The sequence below is a fragment of the Diplotaxodon limnothrissa genome, linkage group LG12 (genome assembly GCF_057381915.1).
Source record: "Diplotaxodon limnothrissa isolate DT_005_m linkage group LG12, D_limnothrissa_male_GT1.1, whole genome shotgun sequence".
NCBI lineage: Eukaryota > Metazoa > Chordata > Actinopteri > Cichliformes > Cichlidae > Diplotaxodon > Diplotaxodon limnothrissa.
This window is the reverse complement of record NC_140607.1, coordinates 35,396,969-35,421,115: the sequence shown is the minus strand read 5'-3', so window position 1 is coordinate 35,421,115 and position 24,147 is coordinate 35,396,969. Positions and strand designations below refer to the sequence as shown.

The 24,147-nt window shown below is 40.9% G+C and overlaps 1 protein-coding gene and 5 non-coding genes across 6 annotated transcripts in view; 5 read left to right on the top strand and 1 right to left on the bottom strand.

Moving 5' to 3' along the window:
* LOC146621788 (stromelysin-3-like) overlaps positions 1 to 24,147 on the bottom strand; it is a 31,935-nt gene extending 7,788 nt beyond the window's left edge. The window contains exons 1-3 of the mRNA XM_085367675.1: positions 24,031 to 24,147; positions 9,623 to 9,843; positions 872 to 1,015 (exon numbers count right to left, since the gene is read on the bottom strand). Coding sequence (XP_085223801.1) covers positions 872 to 1,015; positions 9,623 to 9,843; positions 24,031 to 24,147 — 482 coding nt within the window. The remainder of the gene's footprint in view (positions 1 to 871; positions 1,016 to 9,622; positions 9,844 to 24,030) is intronic.
* On the top strand, positions 342 to 413 carry trnac-gca (transfer RNA cysteine (anticodon GCA)). The gene has a single exon. It is a non-coding gene; the product is annotated as a tRNA-Cys (tRNA).
* On the top strand, positions 6,490 to 6,561 carry trnac-gca (transfer RNA cysteine (anticodon GCA)). The gene has a single exon. It is a non-coding gene; the product is annotated as a tRNA-Cys (tRNA).
* Positions 7,390 to 7,461, top strand: trnac-gca (transfer RNA cysteine (anticodon GCA)). The gene has a single exon. It is a non-coding gene; the product is annotated as a tRNA-Cys (tRNA).
* trnac-gca (transfer RNA cysteine (anticodon GCA)) lies at positions 8,192 to 8,263 on the top strand. The gene has a single exon. It is a non-coding gene; the product is annotated as a tRNA-Cys (tRNA).
* trnac-gca (transfer RNA cysteine (anticodon GCA)) lies at positions 8,697 to 8,768 on the top strand. Its single transcript has one exon. It is a non-coding gene; the product is annotated as a tRNA-Cys (tRNA).

Sequence of the window (24,147 nt, the reverse complement as noted above, 5' to 3'; positions counted from 1 at the left end):
CGGCGGCAATAAAAGGTGGCAAAAGTAAGTGCTAAAGCAAGAAAAATGGAGGAACAGTTTACAACTAATTAGGTTAACTGGCAACATTATCGGTCAATATTAGGTATTTACCGATATGTTGAGAAATTGTTTTCATTCATCAACCAATAAATGATAGCACGAGAACATAATTCATGAAATAAACATCTTGTATTAACCTGAACTAGTGTAGAGTGTTTACTGCAATTACAAAGCAAAGGTTTTATCATGGACTTCTATACTATCTTTTTGCATACAGAGGTGACCTGCTGGACTTTACAAAGAAAGCAGATATAAGTCAGTTCTGCAAAGGACTGGCAGGTGGGGGTATAGCTCAGTGGTAGAGCATTTGACTGCAGATCAAGAGGTCTCCGGTTCAAGTCCGGGTGCCCCCTGACTTTGAAGCTAGCACATCTTGGATGCTGTTCCTGTACAATGATTAGTTGGGTCTTTGTGCATTTTGGGGCAGCAAGAAAAAAAACTCTTCTTTACCAAATTACACATTTTCAATTCCTCTGCTTCTCTTTTTTTTTTGCTTTACTCCCTCCCACCAGAGATGCAAGTGGAGGAGGCGAGGAAAAAACACAAGGAGCGGGAATCAAGGCAACAGATATTAAAGAAAAAGGAGACAATGTGTCCTTTGAGTGCCATTTTAAAGCAATGTCTATTAACCATGATTTGTGGCATAACCGCATCATAAACTGTATTATTCTAGCTCAAATGCAGCTGTATTTCTCAGGTGTAACGATGCTCACGTTTTATATTTAGGCCTAATTAACTATAATTCACAACATGGTGTAATTTGACATTTGCTCCTGATCTTTTTAATATTTTTTTCAGCAATTCTTCCCACCTTCTGAAGTCGATGCGAATGTCAGCGTGTCCGTTACGGACCTCGGTAAAGGTGAGCGGAGTGACGTCACTCCAGATCTTTGCTGCATCCCGAAAGACACCTCGAACCCTTTCCTCTCCAAACTGCCAAGGAAATCCATCAATCCTGCAGGAAATGAATAGAGGTGTTACATACACACATATGCACACACATGTGCACACACATACGCACACACAGGATGTACAGTAGCAAAGTGAGACCACCAGCCTTGCATCCCCCTTTTAATCAGATATCTTCAGTTGTCTCTTTAGTGGGGAGGTGTTCTTCTACCCTCAGGCTTGCTAACAAAACACTGCGGTAAAATCTCCTCCCTTTCCTTTTAGATAAAACCACCCAGTGTGATAACCCACAAAATAAAACCAAAAATCCACAAAATATCACGCTTTACCAAGAAGACTGAAACGCTTCATAAATCATATGGACCAACACTGGCTTTGCATCAAATCTCAATGTTGCTTCTGCGGTAAATGAGATTACTGTGACATATTATGGAAATGCACAGCTGTCTGGGGTTGGTATGAAGCAACAGCCTCTGGCAAGCAAAGCTTTGGACGTCTTCTGAATGCAGCAACATTTCCAACCACACCGACCAAAAAAACTGTAGCATCACCTCCAACTACACACAGTAACTACTGACACGAAACTGACCACTGAAACTAAAGAAACTGCAGCAATTAAACCAACTAGCAAACTACAGAAACGTCTGTCAATAACCTACCCACTGTGATTACACAACTATACACAGTAATTACTCTGACTAACCCAGTCACTGAAACTTTCTTTCGGATGCGTTCTTATATCCCGAGAGGTCACTATAGCAATGTTTGTCCTGGCACAGATTTTACACCGGATGCTCCTCCTGACGCAACCCTCGCAATTATCCATGGGACCGGCCCTGGGAGCTCACTGAGTACCCCATGAGGCTGGTGCTGTGTCTCCTCCCAGGGAGGAGCCAGGAAGCGTTAATGTGTAAGGCAAATGTGCTAACCACTGCACCACTGCAACTACAGCAATTAAACCAACTAGTAAACTACCAGGAAACATCTGCCACTAAACTGCTCATTGCAGCTACAGAAATATCTGCACCTAAATATAGCAACGTCATCACCTTCAACTAAATACATGAACCCTCTTCATGCAAACAGAGCAACATCTGCAACTAAAATACCTGCTGTGACTACTGCAATGCACAACTATAAATGGCAAAAGCAACAGGTAAAGCAACCACTGCGAAAACAGAAACATCTGCAACCACACACTTAAACATCTCCAGCTTAAGTACCCACTGGACTACAGCAACATCTGCAGAGAGGCATAACTGCTGAAAACAAGCAGCAAGCTGGCCTGACTGTCCAATCATCACAGTGCAGAAGTGTTAAACACCTGAATTTGGTTGTTACCATGGGTTTAAAAAGGAGATTACACCCCATTAACTGAAAGTACTCTAAAAGAAGACACAAATGTGTGTCCATGTGTTGCTACACTTTGTACGGTGCTAAGTGGAGAACTTTAACAGGAATGGCACTTGAATTCTGTAAAGTATGATCTAGACTTACATGAGGTTTTTTGAATTACATGAGTAAAGTTTTTTAGAACTCTGTGAATACACAGAGAAGATTGCTCAGAGCTGTCAGGACGTGCTTAGCTTGTATGTAGCGCTCCTGGCTATATAACATTTTTTGGCACAGTGGTACCAGACCGCGCAACCTGACTGTTCATAATGAATAGCTTCACTGTAAAGAGTCCTCTCAAGCCACAAACTATGGTTTTAAACTTCCTATTGTATAAAGACATTAAAATCTAAAATGTTCATTAATGTGACATATGAGTGGATGAAACCAGGCTAACTCTTCCATTGTTTAAGCTAAGCTGTCTTCTTCCACTTCTCTTGTCTACGGTGTGCCACAAGGTTCTGGTTTGGGGCCTTTTGTTGTTTCTGTTGTTTCCACTCCCTCTTTAGTACATTTCAAGCACTTTTATTTCCTATCAGTGCTGTGCAGATGATGCTGAATCTATTAAAAGTTGGATGGCAGATAATTTTATCCAACTTAATGATGAGGAACTCTAGGCCTCCTACCACATTTGAAAAATCTTATATCAGGAACCTTGGTGTAACTTTTATTATTCTTTCTTTTATTTTTCAATACCAAACTGTCATAAAACACATAGGTACATATAGAAGTAATAATCTTTTCCTTTTTTATAACATACAAAAAAAAACATAAATGGGATGAGTACCTGAATACCCCCCACTCCCTCCCAATAATGTAAAAATGAATATGTTATAGAGAAAATGAATTGACCCATAGAAAACAAAACAAAGTAAAAAAAACAAAACAAAAAACAAGAAAAGAAATCAACAATAAGATAGTACTACGTATCCTTATAGTTTAATATTAACATTAACATCTGCTAGCCTCAAAAAACAAGGTCTTAACATTAATCAATATTGATATAAATCTTAACCAATAGTAACAATATTAATATTAATATTAATGATTACTTGCTCCTCGGTCGAAACAAACTAATAATGCTGGAATATCTTTAAATAGAGTATTCTTATAAGGTAGAACAGCCACTGCTGGGAATAGCAGAAAAATTTGTACACTGTCATATGGTGGACTACAGAGAGATTTCTCGTGCTGGTAACTTTTCTAAGTATTTAAGTAAAAAATCTATCCGATGAGCCTCTGATGGAGAATTTTATCTTCTCCAATTGTAAGAGTCCTAAGATATCCTGTAGCCAGACTTTAATAATGGTGGCTGAGATGATTTCCACAACAACAAAATTATTTTTCTAGCGATGAGAGATCTTAGTGTAACTTTTGACTCAGCCTTCCTTTTGGATGCTCACATTAAGTCTCTGGCTCACTCTGGCTTTCATCAGTTGAGAAATATTGCCAAGCTGAATTCCACTGTGTCACATTCTGAATTGGAGATTCATTTATTCATGCCTTTATTTCATCACGTCTGGGTTTTTGCAATTCATTGTTCACGTCTTAACAAAACCTCCCTGGAACACGTGCAGGTTGTTCAGATTGCCGCTGTGAGACTTCTGGATAAAGTAAGCTCCCCATTGCCTTTAGAGTCCACTTTAAGATTTTGACTTTTAGAGTTCTGCATGGACAAGCGCCAGTGTGGATCAGAGAAATTTTTCACCCATACGTCCCCAGCAAGTCCCTGAGGTCATGTCATCAGGGCCTGCTGGATGTGCAGCACAACAGACGGAGAGGCAAAGGAGACAGAGCTTTTGCAACAGACCTCTCTCGCTCTGAGCATGACATCTGTGCACTTGTTTTTGGGCAACTTTTTCTTACCCAAAGACTACAAAACTACAGTTGCTGTTAATTGTTGTAAAACTACAGCAACTAATACTGAAGCTACACCAATATTACATTTAAACTACAAAAAAAATTAAACTAACCACTAAAATTCAAGCGACTGTGAAATATGGCAACTACAGCAGCTAAGCCAAATGCTGCAACCACAGTAACGCCTTCAACTGAACACGGCAATGGCGGCAACTAAAACCAGCAGAAAAGCAACATCTGAAACTAACCATTGCAACCATTTGTACCAAACAAATCAAAGCAACTACAGCAACTTAAAACCGAGCACATTAACGGCTGACAAAGCCCATCACTAAGAATTTAGTGCATTGCTTCAAGGAACTAATCGAGAAGACAGGACACGTTTCCATTATTTACAGTGGTCGTTATCAGCTCCTGTTCTTTGGGGGTTTTATGGAAAATATGGTCTTAATTTGGAGACACACAAGCAGTAAAAACTCCAGACATTCATCCCAATAACTGCCTTTTTAGTTTGCCCTCCAAATAGCGTAAAAAAAATTCTTAAACCTCGATGTGTGGGAAAAGAAATACCAACAGAGTGTTTACTGAAAAATGAAAAGTGTCTGATTCTGAATTTAGAGTGTATTTTTACAGATACAAAGTGTACAGGTATTGATCTGTTAAGAGACATCTACCTGTATGGCTCAAATATTTTATACATTAGAAGATATATATAAATAAATCTAAATACGACCTAGGTACTTAGGTACTTACTAAATAATAAATTATTCCCTTTAAAATACATATTTCAGTCTTTTGGACTGTCAGTGCGCCCCAGTGTGACTGTGGCTACAATGTAGCTGCCATCACCAGTGTGTGACTGTGACTGGAGCACTTTAAAAGAAGCAGGTGAAACTATCACAGCCCATGCTCTCAGACTTGGTGGAGAGCAGTGCAAAAAGAGAGAACTTTAGACTGCGTCGATCTGTTTCCAAATGAATGGTGTTGCTCTGTAACAGCTGGATAAATTGCTGTTTAATACCATAAACTGTATAAACATGGATGCAGCTTCTGGGTTAAAAGCCAAAGATATACCTGAAGTGACTTAAACCAGCATTCTTCCTAAAGGGACGACTTCTTGTTTCCTTAGAAGTCCTGAAGTGAAGCAGTGACCACAGGAAACACTTTCCCTGTGGGTTTTATGATGTTTTTCTGTCTCCTTTACAGTCAAAAAGCAGCAGGGTTTGGTTTACTGTATGACTGACAAGTCATTACTCCATGTGTGTGCAACGTTTGTCACTGCAGACCAGTTTAAGCGAACCTTTTACAACTTATTTTGCTTCCTTGCAGTAGACAAAATGTTTTTAACATAAGAAAGTTAAAGAATGAAGTCTAACATATATAAAAAAAGCAAACTCGTGGAATCTATCTCCCTTAACGCAGCCCTGCCATCCTTTAACCTTTTGCAGCCACCTGAGACCTCCTTTTCAGTTGATCTAAAAACCATTCAAGCGGTTACAACAACAGCGCTCTCAGCTGAGCCAGCTTGACTTCGGTGTCATGCCAGAGCTTGCCTCACAAGCTCAAAACGCTGGCTGGTTCTGAATAAAAAATAAACACAGGGCCTCATTAGCATGGCTCCACTCTCATATCAGACTCATTTACAACGGCTGGGGAGGAACGAGGGCCTTATTATGGTCATAACAGTGAGAGTTTGACGTAGTTGGGTGTTGCCTTGATCCTGGTAAACCACATCACTCCGTCAGGTGTCACCATGAGCTGGTCCTGTGAAGCAGAATCTAATTAGATTGTGGCCAGTGCTGCTATTAAAATCACCCTCCTACCTCTTGCTTTCGCTCTGCCTGTCTTCGTATAGTGTTAGGTTGAAGAATGAGTACAATGAAAGGGACACCGGGTGAGCCAGACAGAGAGGCAGCAGCCAGACCGCCAGACGCTCGATGGTGCCACGGCTTTAGATTAAAGAAAAGCACCACCCCTTTTTCTGAAGGTCAAGTTGACGACTGAAAGTGCTCTGTAGGTTGTGTAATTTTTGATTATTTTCCTTATGTCCTTAATCCAGTCTGTCTCAAGAGCAGGAACAAGATGTGAACACAGAGTGATGTTCATATGTTGAATGTGTATTTTCTCTCTTTTAGCTCTGCTGTTACTCTCTGCTAATGCTTAGATGACAAATTAAAGGAAAACAATCAAGACCACAATCAAAATGCTGCACTGCACGCAGTGTCCATCTTTTATATACACTCTATGACAGGCAGCAAATAAGGACATGGGGGTATAGCTCAGTGGTAGAGCATTTGACTGCAGATCAAGAGGTCTCCGGTTCAAATCCGGGTGCCCCCTCTTTGAATAAAGACTGATTTAGTTATTTAATTGCTTAAGTTGAAAACAACCTTTCAAAGCTGGACCATTCGGCAGTTATGCCCAATATGGCCATATTGGGTGGTGCGAATTTCGCAGGGGTCAGCCAATCAGAAGAAAGTTCCCTTAAATGAGAAGCCTAAGATAATGTCACAGACAGTGGATAAAATGCAGCCTATCTGACTGAAAAACCAATGGATACTGGTTAATCGAAAGATAGCAATCCTCTAAACCAGGGTTGGGGAACTCCAGACCTGCAGGCTTTAGATGTGTCCTTGATCCAAAACAGCTGATTTAAATGGCTAAATGACCTCCTCAACATGTCTGGAAGTTCTCCAGAGGTCTGGTAAAGAACTAATCATTTGATTCCGGTGTACTGACCCAGGGTGAGATCTAAAACCTGCAGGACACCGGCCCTTGGGGCCTGGAGTTCCCAACTCCTTCCCTAAACCATATGCTTGTGCCTTTTTTGTGTATCATTTTTTAAACTTTAACTGGGAGCCTCTCCCATTATCAATACCCAAATTGCACATGCTCAACTCCTCGTCTCCCAGTGGAGATGGGAACAAGGAAGAGACATGAGGAAGTGAGTCAACACACATTTAAGTAGAAGAGACATGATTTTAAATCGATGTCCATTAATTAACTTAAAGTGATGTCACTTGATATGAGAACTTTCTCAAAATCCTCTATGTAACTCTGGAGCCGGACCTCACAAAGAATGCAGCTTTAAAGCACATTCACATCACCTTCACTTTTAAAGACCATATGTCCATCTTCTGTATACAGTCAATAGCGCTAACAGAATGTGGGGGTATAGCTCAGTGGGAGAGCATTTGACTGCAGATCAAGAGGTCTCTGGTTCAAATCCAGGTGCCCCCTGTTTGTGTAAGAGCTGTTTTTCATTTCATTTATTTGCTTAAGTTGAAAAAAAAAAACAACTTTCCAAGCTGCACTATATGGCAACCACCAAATATGGCCATAATGGGTGGTGCGAATTGGGCGTAACCTTTTGTTTGGTTGGGGTCAGCCAATCAGAAGAAAGTTCTCTTAAAGGAGAAGCCTAAGACAATGTTGCAGACAGTGGATAAAACAAGGGCTGGCACAAAGTATAAGATACATGAGGATTATTTTACTTTAGTAAATTCCTATTTAAATGCTACCTATCTGACTAAAAAATCAATGGACAATGGTTGATTGAAAAAGGGGCCATGCCATATACCAGGGGTGGGGAACTCCAGGCCTCAAGCGCCAGTGTTCCCAACTCCTCCCTTAAACCATACTCTTGTGCTTTTTTGTGTATATTTTTTTTAACTTTAAGTGGGAGTCTCTCCCATTATCATTTCCCAAATTGCACATGCTCAACTCCTCATCTCCCAGTGGAGATGGGAACACGGAAGAGACATGAGGAAGTGAGTCAACACACATTTAAGTAGAAGAGACATGACTTTAAAGTGATGTCACTTGATATGAGAACTAGGTTCATTTTCTGAAAAACCTCTATACAACTGGTCATTACAAAGAATGCAGCTTTAAAGTACAGCCACATCACCTTCACTTTTAAAGACTGGACCCTATGTCCATCTTCTGCAAACAGTCAAAACCATTCTGTGGGGGTATAGCTCAGTGGTAGAGCATTTGACAGCAGATCAAGAGGTCTCTGGTTCAAATCCGGATGCCCCCTGTTTAAATAAGAACTATATGTTTAAATAAGGACTGTTCCTTAGAGCACCCCAAGGCTCACTGGGCCTTGAGTTCCCAACCTCTCCCCTAAACCATATGCTTGTGCCTTACTGTGTATATTACTTTAACTGGGAGACTCTCCCATTATCGTTTCCCAAATTGCACATGCTCAACTCCTCGTCTCCCAGTGGAGATGGGAACGAGGAAGTGAGTCAACACGAATTTAAGTAGACGAGACATGACTTTAAATTGATGTCCATTAATTAACTTAAAGTGATGACACTTGAAATGAGAACTAGGTTATTTTCTCAAAAACTTCTATATAACTCTGGAGCTGCTCATTTCAAAGAATGCAGCTGTAAGGCACAGCAACATCACCTTCACTTTCCAAGACTGGAACCTATGTCTAGCTTCTGCATAAAGTGACTGGCTGAGGGGGTATAGCTCAGTGGTAGAGCATTTGAGTGCAGATCAAGAGGTCTCTGGTTCAAATCCAGGTGCCCCCTGTTTCCCAATTTACATGGGAGGTGTTGATGAATTCATTGCATTTTGTTTGCATGTAATTAGTCCTTTGGGTGTACAAGTAAGAGGGAGTAGGTTTCATTTGAAAGATCAGTGAAGTTCCTGTTTTTGAATGCTTTGCAACCAAAAAGTTGGGGTCCTGAGGTTTTTAAAAAATGAGCTAAAGGTACACAAGACATGAACTGTATAATGGTATAATGACACACAGTACTTTAACTTGAAAACAGGTTAATGTGTCATCACTTAAAAGCTGATGGAGGGAAACGTCACTGCAAAGCATTTCTTAGTGATCACATTTATCCAGTGATGAAGTATTTTTATGCTGATGAGAGTGGACATCACCCACATCCATACAGTCATAGCTTTCTACTCCTTCACCACTTGAATGAATATCTTTTGGAAGAATGATGTTTAGAGATTTGGAGGATCAATACCAGGCTGCACTGAAGTGTTGTGATCATTGTCCAAACACTTTACTAAGACGCTACAATTCCTTTACTTTCTCAGTCTCTATATTTGGCTCATTGTTCCTAAATACTCCACCATATTCACCATCTAATCTCTAACTGCGTCCATCTGCTGTTCGGGTTTGAGAAAACAGTTTTTTTTCTCGTCTGAAAAAGCCGCCTGCTGAAGCAGAAAAACAATCGTATGTGCGTGCACCAAATGGTAACACTGCAGGACGCTTTTTCAGCTGCACATTTCGGATGAATCCCGTGGCTTACATCAGCACGGAGTTCTCTCGGGACTGTAGAAGTTCACGTTTTATTATTGTAAGCTTTATTTATGATCAAACACAGCATATAGTTACAACACAGCTAAGGGCCCCAGTGTGTACCTATAGGTGAGGTCCGTCTTGTCCCAGCGTTGTCCATACAGGGTGTAGCGTCTCTGGCGGTATCGCCCCCGGTGCCGCCACTCTTCCTTGGTGGGGTAGTCCGGTACGCCACAGCGGGGATGGTTCAATGTGCTGTTTGTCAATGAGTATGGCTCTTTAACCAGTTCCTGAGTTTGAGGTGCTTTTGCTCTCTTCTTCAGCTCCTGAAAGTTTTCAGAGACCTGAAACAACAACGTGGTTCATTTAGACAACGTCATGCTTTCATAGGCAGGGACAACTCGGCATGTCTGTACGTGACCTTGTGGGTCAGTACTTAGTAGTTTGCTGTAGGCAGGGTTGGATCAGATTACTTTGAACATGTCAGTGAATACAAATTACTTGGCAGCTTTTTGTAAGTAGTAACTTAACCCACTGAACTAAAAGCAATCTGACACAATTACTTACCTGATCTGATTACATAGGCCTCACGGCAATATAGAGTTTGCATGAGCCCCAGTTTCTCCTGCAATTGATATCACAGCCCAACACACAAAATTGACCTTTAAGCTTATGTTTATTTTAGTTAAATGGAGCAATGCATATTAATTAACAGGGAGACTGAAGTCTGTCATGTAATTGCATCCAATTTGGCAATTATTTAGAATTGATGCATTAATAAGAGGCACAATTACACAAATAACAATATTTGATTGTTTCCAAACTACTGTTTCATATATCTGAAGAAAGAATTATCGGATGTTTGTTTAGTATGTGCTGCTCGATAACAGAAGACTGACTGCCCAGAAACACCAGAAACTTCCTCCAGATGTTATCAAAGACAAAAAAAGAAAAAAAATCTTGGCAATTAAAGTATAATGTCATTGCACTTCTAAAAATGTTGTGGTTGTAATAAACTTCAATTCAGTTTCACGACAAAATCAGCCACAGGGCAGGTTTTACTTTAACGGAAAGGCCAGTGCGGAAGTGAAAAAGATCTGCTTTGTTTTAACAGGAAGAGACCTTCAGCAGAACAAGGCCTCACTGAGATGATGGCAGCGGGAGGCCAGTTGTTAAGATGGTGCCTTTCCGATGACCCACTAGATAAGCCCGTATTTTTACAATTGCTGTTTTGTTTGCAGCTGTTTGTGAGATTAGTGAAGCCAGATATGATGTCATGGCGTTAGATGGAAATGCAGAAACATGACAGCTTAGATTAAGTGTGCTGTAGCTATGTGGTGGTCCCACACTGTGCTGCCCATGCTTGAACCAATCATTTTTAGCACGTGAAAGAACTGGTGACTTTTCAAACCTGACTCTTTCATCAGTGGAAAACCTACTCTACCTCCTGACCCACAGCTGCCCCCCTTTTAGGTTTCCATTTCTACTCAGTATTTAGTCAAAGAAGTATTTGCAAATCCCATTTGCGCAGTTCTCAAGTGCATGCAGGCAAACTCTCCCTGTGGAGAGCAACAGAGGCATGTGCTGATATGCAATCTCAAAACCAGATTTTTAGAAATGCTCTGCATATATAGTCTTAAATTAAACTCTGATGGACGCATAGAAGAGGAAGTGTTGCTTTATTCTGATATCTACTGGCTTTATCAGAAGCCTTACAACATTTTTCATTGCCTCTGCAGGCAATCGCTAATGTTTCAGTCTGAATGACCTAAAGTTTGCTGTTAGAGGGTGAATGCTTGGCTCTACACACACAGTTGTTGCTATAATATGTGCATCTTATCAGTTGTGAAGTTGCTACAAATTCACCAAAAGTGGTTATGATTCGTGGTGCAGGGAATGTGAATGTGTGAGGCTAACTGAGTGATAATCCAACTATAAGTTGACTATGATGACTTGGGACATAAAGTTAAAAAGAACAAAGAAGAAAGGAAGAAACAAGACAAAGAAAATAAGTAATAAGAAGGGAGAGAAGCAAAAACAAACTACAGAAAGCCCTGAGGCAGAGGTCAATGTTCTCTGGATTTGAATCATCATCATTTTGAACCCCGAGGTTAATGACAGCATAACCTCATAATCAGGTCACTGAGTCATGTATTTTTCCTCAGTTTAAGAGCCAGTTGGTCTCAGAATGTCCCATTATCATTAATACCACCCTCCCCCCTGTTAGATCAAGAGGAAATGCCTCTGCTTATTTCCACAGAAGCAAATTACAGAGCGGATCTATCCCATCTGCACCTCCTCATCTCACTCTGTCCTCAGCCTAAAGCAAAACTGCATCTGCAGCTCTGCAGTTGCAGGGAACAGTTGGGTGTACTCATCCTATCACAAAATGATGTGCATTTCCTTTTCCGGTGCCACTCAGAAAAACCTGTGGGAAAAGACACTATCGATATACGTGCAGATGAAACAAATTACCTCCATTATCAGTGCCCGTGAATCTTCCCACAGGCCAGTGCAGCTCCGACATTTGCGGATATTGTCCTTTTATGAAATAATGAAGCATGCATGGATGGATGCATCTTCCCTTTGAGCACTAGTTCTCCTTGGCATTTAGGAATTAGCATTTGGTTATCAGTTTACATGCTTGTGGGATGTTTCAAGATGAGACTTTTGCTGCACAATTAATATAAAAGGTGGGAGATCTGTAGGTTTTTAAGACTCATTGTTAGTTTAAAACCAGTTTAAAATATGTGTTACGTTTGTTGGTGCTCAGACTAAACATGGCCCAAATTCAAAATGATAAGGTCAATTTAACACAAGACTCAGATTGCCCTAAATCTTCAGTTTCATGCAGTTTTTCTACTCTTTGATCTGAATTATGTCACAGGAAAGGGATATTGCTAATATAGTCATCTCTGCCACAATGGCTCCACCTACCTGCTGTTTATTAAACTTTATGCTTTAGGCAGCCAATCAGAAGACCCAGAACCTGCGGCAGGTGGAGACCAGGCTTAAGTGTTGCTATGCTAAGCTCACTGAGTCTGCAAAAGAGAGCAAGGGCCAAACTGCAGTTAAAGCAGTGGAGTTTGAATATGTCTTCAGGAAGAGAAACTCAATGAAGAGACAGCAATCTGTGTGAGGCTACCCGTACTCCTGTCTCAGAAAGTGGAACTGCTATGCTTTGTTCCTAGACTCACTGCACTTGGTTGCACATCTTCACTCTTAACCTGCTGTTTGGACCTTGGTTTTTTGATCTGCTCTGGTTCCTTTGCGGTCTTTCCAGCTTTGCTGTTTTAATTCTTCTTCTCATTGGTGTCCTTCTGAGGGTTTCTGGTTCCTGCCTCCTCTAATGCTGATTGTCCTCTTTCACGGCCGTGAGAATGTGCAACCCAGCAGAGCACTGCACTGAGGTAACCTTGACCTCAAACACAGATAGACTTCAGCTGGGTGTGTTGGTGGTTACTGTCACCATACATGGCTATGTTTTTTGGGAATTTGTGGCTTAAAGGAAGGGCGAGAGGAGCTAACAAACGCCATTTTGAGACTGGGGATGAACTGAGGGGTGAACCAAGATAAATATAATAATAATACACGTTCTGACAATTGGGCCATGTTCATTAATATGACAATAAACCATTTTATATGACAGAAAAGACAGAAAGGAAAAGCATAAAAAAGTTCTCCTTAAGAGTTTTCACCACTGACAGAGGAAATAAATCAAACATGAAGCATTAAACCTGCTTAAATTAAATGCTTCATTATGACTGAGGATTTTGCAGTTATAGCCACAGAAAGAAGACGCTACTTATTTACACTTAAGGTGCAGGATAATGAAACAAAGCTATCCAGTGAACGGGTTCTGCAAAACTTTATGTCACCTGATTGCAAAATTAAAAGGCCAAAATGTATTTCAACCCATCGTGCATCATTACTTTGATGTTACAGAGGTTTTGCAGTGCTGACAGAAAGCCAGGTCTAACCTTTACTATATCAAAAGCCCAACATGAATTCCCATTAAAGCCACACAACCTGTAAAAGCAAAATAATTAAACGAAGAATGCTTATCTGAGTACGGTCACAGCGGTGCATGTGCTGTGCTTAAATGAGCCTGACTCGCTCTGCTCTGCAGGACTCTACTGTGTCGCTGTTAGGTAGGTTATGGGGAACAAAACCCAGCAGGATTTGTGGAATGTGCTCCAGACTGCAGAAACGCAGTGACTGATGGATCTGGATTGCAGAACAAACACTACGCATACACGGCCCTCCACCTCCCGCGTTTCACTTTGTTTAAAGGAGATTTCAGCTGCTTGTTTTGTTGCAGAAAGCCCTTATTCGTGTTCAGGGGAATGTTTCTACTCATGTCCTGCAGCTTTTCTTTAAATGGCTTGTTAGTGTTGTTACGACTGAACAAAAAGGCCTTTTAAACAGAGTCCCCCCCCCCCATGAGATTTCGAAGGCACCCTTGGAAAGCTTACACCTTGTTCGGCTTCTTTCTGCTCTTCCTTGAGCACCAGTCTGATGCGAGCTTTCTGTCTCTGCGCTATTATCTGCCTTCCTGCAGTTCATACTGACAACAAAAACTTCAGATAAACAACAAGACCCTTATCACGATACGATGTGTTCTGAAACTTATCTATCTAATGGCTGCTGATCTTAAACTGGAGGAAAACATTACAAGCACAGAACATATCTTACTTGGCAAAGCCTGTGAGTTCATGTTCATTTAGTTCAATTACAGATTATGCAAAATGTATCAGATATTTTTTTTATCATGGCTTTGAGGTTTTGTTTTCATTTTTTTGGTCATTCTGTTGCACTTTTGATGTTTCACTTCCTCTCTGCCAGTTCGCCTCAAGCAGAAACAGTAAAACAGTACAGCTGGTAAGTGCCAAAAAGTGCAGTTCCTCTAACGGCCACTTGAGGCTGTCTCCACAAGTGAGTCAATCGCCACAGATTCCCATGTTAACATGTCCAACTTTGCAGAAGAAACATATGTTTGCAGCCCGGCATAAAAAAAGGTTTTTGTCGTCATGTACAGTTCCCTTCGCCTTATTAACTGTATGGATGTTTTTGTTGTAATGACTCATCCATTTGGAGACTGGTGAGGCTTAAAGTTAGCGCTGTGGCTGCTTTAACTGACACACATCCACACAAATGACTGCAGCTGCTATCCGTCTTTTAGGCCTCACCTCGGTAAATTGGAGTCACTGAGGTTGACCTCTTGCTCGTGTTTTTGTTCTTGAGATTGTTTATCTGTGCAAGTGATAATTACAAGCACAATGCAGCAACGCAGACAGATAAAAACTCAATTTAAAACACCTTTTCATCATCATAAGAGGTCATGGCCTGTTCTAACCTTTAGGCAGCTCTGGGGCAATGTCTTCTGTGCAAACCATCCCCAAGCCTCACATAGGCTAACTTAAAAAACCCCCAAAAAACTTTAAAGGTATTTTGTGATATAAGTTACAATCTTTGCCTGGTTGTTTTTCCACCCCTGGTCGTTATCATCTCAGGTGTTTGAACATAATAACGATAGCTGTTTTGCTGACAGGACAACACGAAGCCTCTGTGGTTTGTGTTGATGACGGGGATTTGAACTGTGAATCACCTGGACACCAGCCAACCCCGGGCTCTAAACGAGACAGTTTAGACTGAAGCTGCCCCCCACCTGATCCCAATCACATCAGTGCTGAGGTGAGCGAGTGTCGGCTTTCAGGGTCGTAAAACTATACCTGGCGCTGGGTACACGGGGTTGGGGTGTGGGGGGCACTGCTTGGTCATTTCAAAGAAATCCTGTTGAAGACTAAGCCTCCCCAGCTGTGTGTCAAATGGACTGTTTGACCCGCGTGACCCCGCAGTCATAAATGTGCCTGATTCCTAACAGGTTCACTGACGTTCAAGGTTAAACCCAAGCACAGGTATTATCTTCACCTAAATGTGTTTTAGTTTGTACTCGAGATGATATCTTAGCCGATGTCGTTGATGAAATGCAGTGAAACAGAATCTGACGTATTATTTTTCCCAGTTAGAAAACAAGCTGATGGATTTTTAATCTTCAGCAGATAAAAAGTTAATTTCAGACTCAGAGTGCAGCTCCAAACAGCATATATTTAACCTAAAAGAAGAATCTTTGGAAAACAATGAGTTTTTTGGGGGTATATTTTAGGATAAACGTGTTCTGTCTTACCAACATTTTAGGTTGAGCTCAGTTATATGAAAGACCGCTTTGTTTGATGCCACCTCCACAACTTTGCTGATGAGACTTGGATGTTGCAGGTGTGCACACACAGACAATGGAAATCCTGCCAGGAGAGTGTGTGATGATGTTTGAGAAAGAAATGAAAAACTACCTTCAGGACAATTAATCTGTCACTTTCTGCTGAGAATGCAAGTTAGCGATGAGACACGAAATCTCCAAAAAGCCCGAAGGTGCTCACTCACGCTGAGAGCATGTGGAGGGGGTGTGCGATGGTGGCGGCGAAGGGGGTCATCCGTTACATGCACGGACACATCTAGCTTCTGGTTACAGTGTTGACAAGATCTGCAAGAAGCAGTGCAGGAGATCTGCGAGTGGTATTTAGAGAGCACAGAGAGACAAGTCTGGGCACGGTGCGTCTGAAGAGCGTCTCCAGTCTGACAACAAATCCACCACAACCCCCCGCCGGGTCACTGATGTGACAGAGAACCTCCAGGGAGATGGTTTCCACTCGTTTGAAGAAGAAAAACACTTTCATCCACAGCACATCTTCACACGAGCAGAGAGGTCCCTCAGTTAATATGTTACAGACATTTGGGAAAGCTGTTAGTGAAAGCACATGCAACTACTTCTGGAGTAGTTATTCCAACTTCATATTTTTTAACTGAAGAAGGAAATTACCAGAGGAATGTACCTGTGATTACTTTAGTTTATATGTTTATACTTCAGCTTTTTGTGAATGTTTAATGACTGGTTTAACTTTAAATTTTAAAGCCAGGTTTCTGCTGGGCCACTGACATTCCTTAGTGTCCTTTTGTATAGTCTTTGACAGACACAGAGCATAGACACTGATCGAAGGAGAGTTCCTATTATAAATTTAACTCTTTTGTTCAATTTCATACTATTTATATAATTATTTCACCATCACAGCAGACAAAACCTTTCAAACGCTAACAAACACAGCTGGAGTCAAGAAATGCACCTCTAAAATACTGAATAAAAGTCTAACACAGTAAAAATGTTACAATTACCAACCAAAAAAGCACAAACGTAGATACTCACTCACTTTTCTCTGCATCTGAACCACACTCCATAATACCATGAAAAATATACTATTTTATGCCTAATTTAAACTGTGTTATCGCTGGCATTTTTCATAGATTCAGCTAAAGAAATGGGGGGAAATGTGTTTTTGTGTTGAGTTGCTATAACAAAGTGCTAAAAGATACTATTTGAAATTGTTACTTTGCTCAGTCGTCTGTTATTGGAAAACACAACATTATTTCATCACTTAAATTCGGTGTCTTTTTATGCTTCGATGATTTATAGTCAGAGTTTAGGACAGCCAGTCTCCTTGGAAGCAAAATATAAAGAAATAAGGAGTGGCTCAAGATTTACTGTATATATTTGCCAGATTTGTTAACTGTAGTTTTAGGATAGACATTGTTTTTATTAAAAAATGCATCTGGGGGAGATTCTTCTGAAAAAGTCACATTTTTATAGACCCTTTGCTTCAGTACAGCAGAGTGAATTACGTCCACACAACATGTGTTTTGAATAAGGACCGTAGAAAATCTATAACTGCAGCTTAAGTATAAAGGAAATTGGCTACATAAAACAAGGAAATTATAAAATTTGATATGAAAACATCTTCTTGAAACTCAGAGAGTAGCACAGACTGGTGAAAAGGAAAAAGGACCCCAGGGTGAAAAAAAAAAAAGTTTCAAAGAGGCGACAGGTGATGCTGCCAGTGCTTCAAACAATGGTCTTTTTTATGGCAGAAAAACAAGAAGTGTAAAGATTTTTTCATCAACATGATATCTGAGTATCCAAAAGAAACAGTCTAAACCTAATCCAGATAACAGGAAGTAAGTCATAAGTGAGTGTTTACTTGAGGAGACAGATAAGGATTCAATTTGAAGGGTGTGCTCTTACTGAAACAACGGGGAAAAGGATTGCTTACAGTAGGAGAACATTTATTGTACTAGATGGGGGGTGGGGGTGGGGATGATGGGAGTATAACAATTTTTCATCAAGAAATACTTTGTTATCTTCCTTCTTACTTCGCTAATCCAATTTATCTTCTGATGATCAGAAACACCCGGCAGTTGAAGGTGATACAAACCATCTGGGCATCTGCTTGAATCTCTTATCTTTCCTGTCAAGAAAAAAACCCAAAAGGCTTCCTCATATGACCTCAGACTCGCAGATCTCCTGTTCGCCTGGCCGCAGGATGATTTCACTGCTGATTGTGATTATTAATTAGAGAAAACCCCCAGGAGAGCCAACTACCAGGAAAATCAGCTGGCTTTTCTTTAAGGTTACTGTGGTGTGATTTGCTATTCGGCTTTTAGAGAAAAGTAAACGACACAAGTAAGACGTGCCAGAGTTAAAGTGAGGACATCAGGTACAAGGCTTCAACATCTGGACTATAGTTTGAACAGGATTTCTTTCCAGAGAAGGGAAAAATCCTGCAGCAAGGCACCAAACTTCCTGTTTAAAGGGGGTTCTTCTGCCCCGCTGTTGCCAAGTGCATGCACACTGGCTGTTGCTGATCTTGCTCTGATACTGTTTCTAACTTTTGTTGTGTAAATAAATTTTAACTGAGCATTGCTGTAAGCTACAGAAACACCTCACACGTACGGCAAAGAAGGGCCAAACACAACATGTGTGCAGTCTAACTGAACTTAAACGATAACATTAAAGAGTCCTGGATGTCCAATAAGCAGTGGCCTTTTCAGTAGCTATGCTATGCTACCTGAATTCTTTTCCTTACCTGTTTCTGAGCTGCTGTGGGTTAAAAATCTTTAAAATCTTTGTTATGCCTTTCAGCCTTCAATCTTCTCCTCCTCTTTTCTAGCTAGATGCTACTACTACTGCTCTGCAAGCTTCTATAATTTGGCTCATAGACAGTAGAAAAGATGCACGTAGCCTACAGACCTGAAAAGTGAAGCCAATAGGGAAGGGCATGACAACTTTTTTACCAGCCAGCGGGGGGCATCACCTTTCATTGAGACATGACTCCAGCTCATGTGATCCATGAGCTCTGTAAACTCTTCCCTGACGACTGTGGTCACTTTTTTTGCCATTTCACAAATCACAAATTATTAGCCAATGAGCATGTGCAGTGCCCTGTTTCTCGCCCCTCGCTCATCACATCTGGTTTCAAAACACCAAGATGGCGACTGCAAAAATGCTGTGCTCAAGGCTTCACAATTACAGAACTTCACCACCGACTGATGTTCAGCCTGCATCAGTCACGACTACTTAGTGTACGGTTCTAACAGAACAAACAGCAAATCTGGCACCAGAAGGTGTTTAACTCTTGAGAAGAACGTATGCGCTGTGTCTAACAGATGTGATTGATTGGTCACGTTCCTACCACAGATTAATCAGGCTCAAGTTTTATTGGGGACTGGACCAGTAAAATCCAAATATTGTTCAACAGATTTGTTTTTACAGTAACGCAGTTTGAGCTTTAGCACCAACCTGAAACGCTGCATGCCAATACTAACAAGTGGGTGACATCACTATATACAGTCGCTATATATACTTTTATATGTAGGCTATGCACTCATAACCTTTTTGGGTGCATGAGCAGTGCTGCTCGAACTGTGTAAATTGAGTTTTCAGTTGTTCTTTATTTAGTTTAAGACAACAAAACAACAGGTGAGACCTGCTCCTAAAACACCTGAGACAGAAATCCATAAATCCATCTTAGAGTCTTAAAGACTTTATTATGAATACTTTATAAGTGAGAATCAACAGATTTTTCCCACATTACAATATTATTGCAACGCTTCCCTCTCGGTGACATATTATTGCGATTTTTAATATATTCTCACATGCTGAGTGCATTATGGTGAATTACTGCTTAATCACATTTTTTCAACTGCAAATTATGTCCTCAAAGTAAAACTTTGTCTTTATCTGTTTTATCTAATGAGATAAAGTTATCAGATTTCAGTTATTGTTTTCACTAACACCTAAAGACTAAAGATGGAGTCTGTCTGATATCAGTCTGTGATTACATTATTTTTTGATGCCTCGCTGAATTTGTAGATTTCCTCACTTAGAAACAAATAAATAATCTCTAATTTCATTTAGTTCTAGTTTATTTTGAACCAAGACGAACAAAATATCAACCAAAAATCCATAAATAACACATTATATAAAAGTTCTGAACTGATTTGGGTGTCATTTTGTGACATACGTATTTGATGCCCTAGAATTCAGCCAGAACTCCGACTCCCAGAATTCTGTGTTGGAGGTTTTTCTGTTGAGCCGATTTAATGTAGATTTGCTAACATTAACTCATAAATTTGATGAATGAAATGAACCCTGTTATTCATAGTAATCCCAGAATATTTTAATAAAATAATGATAATTGGTGTTCCTGTATTGCCACTCAAAATATCACGATACCATTGCTATATCGATTTTTTCCCCCAACCCTTTCCATAAAATGTTTGCCTCGAGGCACGCTGCTTAGGTTACAGCCTCGATGTCATCCAGCTTTCTTGCATCTACACTTGCATCTAACCAGAAACTGCTGCAGGTGGGCAACTGGTTCATGTGCCGCTATGACGAGCTCACCAAGGCTGCAAAGTGAAACTACCTCCTGCAGCAACAGTCCAAGAGTATGAAGTCTGATCTTGTGTGTGCACACCTACTGCCCCACTACAGACACAAATACAGTGTAATTCTCTGGGAGACATTGCATTCAGTCAGTAGAGTAACCTGAACTGGAAATATAAAGGTCTGATACCCTCCACCTCCTCTCACCTTATCAGTAAAGGATTCAGAATGAGGCTCCTCCTCTTAAATAACAAGTTTTTAAGTGTATCCCCTTCCTGTGGTGTCTCATTCGACAATTTCAGCCCGCTGCAGCTGTGACCCAGATCCGCTTGATGGGAACCTAGGCTGGCTCTGATGTCACCATTGCTCTCACGGTTCCCCGGCCAATCCCTTTGCTTGAATGGCATCAACGTGATGGAAAAAAACAGACCGGGAAAACCAAGGGGCACTCCGGTTTTGCTGACAAAAGCGAAATGCAAACAGTTAGCTCTTACGGCCCCCTTACCCCAGAGAAAACAGGCGCTATGTATCCCACTGCCCTGAATGTCACAGACACACGGGCCTGCCCGGGCTTGTGTGATCGCTCACTCTGTTGTCAAAAAACAGAGAAAGAGAGAAAAAAAGTGACAACACTGCAGATTACAGTTTCCCATGAAATGACCAGGAGTCATAAAACCATTTTCGCCACAGGTGCAACATAGTTCTGACAATGTGTTGCTAGTATAGCAATATTTCTTCACACCGTGACAATGTGTCATAACAACACTGCAGTGATCTGATGTCTGATTACTTTAAATTAAAAAAGAGGAAAGAATTGAAAGAATGTGGAAAACAATATGTGAAATTATTCAAAACAATGGAAGCACAACAGCAGGTTAACATGTCAGGCTGCGATCAGCTGACCAATGCTGCTAGCTCAATATTCACTGCTCTTTGTGGATTTAGCCAGCTATACTTTACTCTGACTACCACCAGTGGGCAACGGGTGAAGTGTTTTGCCCAAGCACAATGACCGAGCTTGTCCAACCCGGGGCTTGAACCGGCAACCTTCGGATTACAAGGCAAATTAGCAGTAACACGCAGTCAGTAACAAAGACATGCATAACCCAGACCCAGACCCCACACTTTGAGCTGTAATCGGGTCCTGCTGAACCGTCCTCTTTACATCATCCTAAATGTCTCCTGTAATTCAGTGGGAGAAAAGTGTGGCTAAAGAACTTGCCTCTACCAGTGAGAGGAAGTTACCATAAAGTAGAGCAGACATCAGATCATGGATAGCTCTTCTGTCTTAGACAATACTGCTCCACTGCTTAAATAAAAAATCTTGTTTACTATTAAAAAAAGTAGAAAAGAAATACTGGGTATCTTCTATTAGTGTAAGCAGATTCATGTTATCTTAATTTTTCACTTGAATTCTTGATTTTTGCTGCACCCTAAACAGCCATTAGAAAGTTACTTCTTGCTTTAACTTAAAATATTGAATGTTGAAAATGCTTAAAGATTATATGACTGTTTAGACTAGTTTCCAGTTGTGTAGCAATGAACGTATTCTGTCTGCTTGTTGCAAAAAGTACTCAGACTGTATAGAAATCGATGAAGAATTGGACCCTACTCTTTACTTGCTGATGGTATTTGCTGATATCGCTGTTAGTATTTGTGACAGCTGAAAAAGGAAAGTTTTATGTAAAAAAAAAAAAGAGCCGGGAGAAACACCATTCAAACATATAATGAGCTGATGTTGCATAGTTTGTCCACCAGAGGGCACTCTGCAACTTCCCTGTGTTTGGACTAGCACAAACACAGTAACCAGCTGCCCTAAGCCGAGTCAGGCAGAGTGTTAATGGGTAATCTTGTTGTAAAAATAAAACATTATTTTTAAGCTGCATTGTCATATAATTTCATTTATTTAATTCTTAAATAACTACACATAACAGATATGAGTGAAATCTGTTTATGTTGTGCGTGCCTGAAAAATATCACTTCCTGGTAATAAATAAAAGGCCCTCATTCCAGGATAAATATTAGGGAGAGGACGTGCTACCAGTGTAGTTATCAAGAGCTCAGTCGGAGTTACAGGCAATTGGAAACCAATGACAACATATTTATAAATGCTGTATTCCAACCATACCAGTAAATCATGCCAGGGCAGCAGTCACTGGCACGAGTCCTGAAGACTCGTACAACAAAGTGTATGAACCTGCTACCAAACTAGCTTGCTGTTATGGTAGACCAGTCCTGGCATGTTCTCACCTGATCAAGGACCTGGTGTTAGCTTGGATTAAGACCTTTACAGGAATAGCTTTCCCTGCTTTAAAGTTCAAAACTCGCCATTGCATTTCTCATGAAACAATTGGTTGTTATTTCCCAGCTGACAGATACACTTGCCTTAAAGTATTCTTATTTCTCTGGAAATCTCTTGTCAGGAAATCTTTACATCTTGTGCTGTGCAACTTTTGTCCAAATTGCACTGTGTGTAAAACATAATGCACATTATTTACTCTACACATCTGAAAATAGGTTAAAAAATTCTTGTTAACTTGTAATCAGCAGAATGTAATCATTATTCCGGGTAAGGATTACGTTCTTCTCTGTAACTGCATATGCGAGCTGCCAGATTGTTTTGATAAAATGCGTTTTTGCTGTATACCTATAAACAGGACATTCCTTAGAACAAGCATCCGTGTTAAACAGGCCTTCACTGAGTAAATAACAGTTAAATAATCTAGAAAGGAGTCACGTGATGCAGGAGGAGCCGTGTAAATAAAAACACGGATTAAAGGAGTAGTAAACATAGCTGAATCTTAAATTACAATGCTAGAATAAATAGTTACATTAAACAACACTGCAGCATGTGGTCAAGTCCCCCATAATGGCAACAGACCAAACAACTGCTAAATTAGAAAAGCCACCACAGCACATGACAATGACAGAAAGACGCCATCATGCCGGGGCCATATGGAGGACCCCTCACTTTTATGGTGTTGTTGACAAAATGCCTTTAAGAGCTGTTATTACAGCTTCCTGCCCTGCAGACAGACTGCAGGAACCCTGCAACCTTTATTTTCTCTCTCCCTCCTCCCAAACCATCAGATCCTCATTACATCTGAGTCAAAACCAAAACACTCTGCTGTCACCCTGCGTGCATGCAATGCAGAAGACGTCAGGTTTGGCTGCAGTCACGCTCGTGGATGCTGCTGCTGAGCAGACAAAAAGTAAACAGTGATGATAGTAATTTCTTCAAAGTAAGAGCAGCTCTCGGGCTAATTACAGTGACAGGTCAACTGCTGTGCGCCCCTAAAATAGCCATTTTCTTAATTACAACACAAAGGTCATTGGTCGTGATGATTGAAAGCCACGCGCGTGCACGTGCGAGCACTTTTGCAGCTGGAGAAACACGTAAGAAAACCTGGAAGTAATTTCAAGTCAAGCCGTTTTTATGCAACAATTAATAGCGTGTTTATTCTGGAGCAGACTCTAAAGTCTGCACGGTAAAGCGGGCTATTGTGCACGACTGTGTGCACATGTGTCCGTGTGTGTTTTAGGGGGCGTTGGGGCCGATTGTAGCAGCAGAAAGAATGAAGAAAGCAAACACTGCACAGTCCTTCAAAATGAAAAGCAACAAGTCATGTTTGATACGTGCAACAGTGTCAGAGCTGAACCACTCATTCAAAGTTTACAAACTTCTGCAAAAGCACGGATGCTTCGACTCGGCGACAAGTTACAAAAATGGGGAAAAAACAGGCGTGCTCCAACTCACCGGTGCCTCTTTGTACCTGCTGGACCCCCGCGCTGGAAGACAAAGCATGACCTGTAAGTACTGCAGCGCAAAAACACAGCAGCACACGACCAGAGAAGTCCGCATCATTGCAGCCAT